Source organism: Corvus brachyrhynchos, unplaced genomic scaffold, assembly GCF_000691975.1.
Source record: "Corvus brachyrhynchos isolate BGI_N302 unplaced genomic scaffold, ASM69197v1 scaffold387, whole genome shotgun sequence".
Taxonomy (NCBI): Eukaryota; Metazoa; Chordata; class Aves; order Passeriformes; family Corvidae; genus Corvus; species Corvus brachyrhynchos.
In genome coordinates this window covers 8,955-9,262 of record NW_008239042.1, presented here as the reverse complement: position 1 = coordinate 9,262, position 308 = coordinate 8,955, and the positions used below count along the sequence as shown (strand labels likewise).

Genomic DNA, 308 nt, shown 5'->3' with positions numbered 1-308 from the left:
CCCCCCTCCCAGTCCCTCCCAGTACCCCCTCCCAGTCCTCCCAGTTCATCCCAGTAACCCCCGCTTCCCTCCCAGTCCCCTCCCAGTTCCTCCCAGTCCCTCCCAGTTCCCTCTGGAATTTCCCTTCCTCCCCCAGGGGTCAAAGGTCACAGAATGGAGCGGGAAAGCCTCGGGGCACTGGTGATACTGGGAGGTACTGGGAGGGACTGGGACCGACTGGGATGGACTGGGAAGGGATTTGGGGTGAAATGGGAGGGACTGGGAGGGGACTGGGAGGGACTGGGAAGGACTGGGAGGGGACTGGGCGG

General features: G+C 64.3%; 1 protein-coding gene across 1 annotated transcript in view; it reads left to right on the top strand.

Annotated features, from left to right (window-relative positions):
* Positions 1–67: 67 nt before the first annotated feature.
* LOC103618998 (FXYD domain-containing ion transport regulator 3-like) overlaps positions 68–308 on the top strand; it is a gene marked incomplete at its 3' end in the record, with an annotated part of 1,440 nt that continues 1,199 nt past the window's right edge. Inside the window, exon 1 of the mRNA XM_017739025.1 lies at positions 68–193. Coding sequence (XP_017594514.1) covers positions 154–193 — 40 coding nt within the window. The remainder of the gene's footprint in view (positions 194–308) is intronic.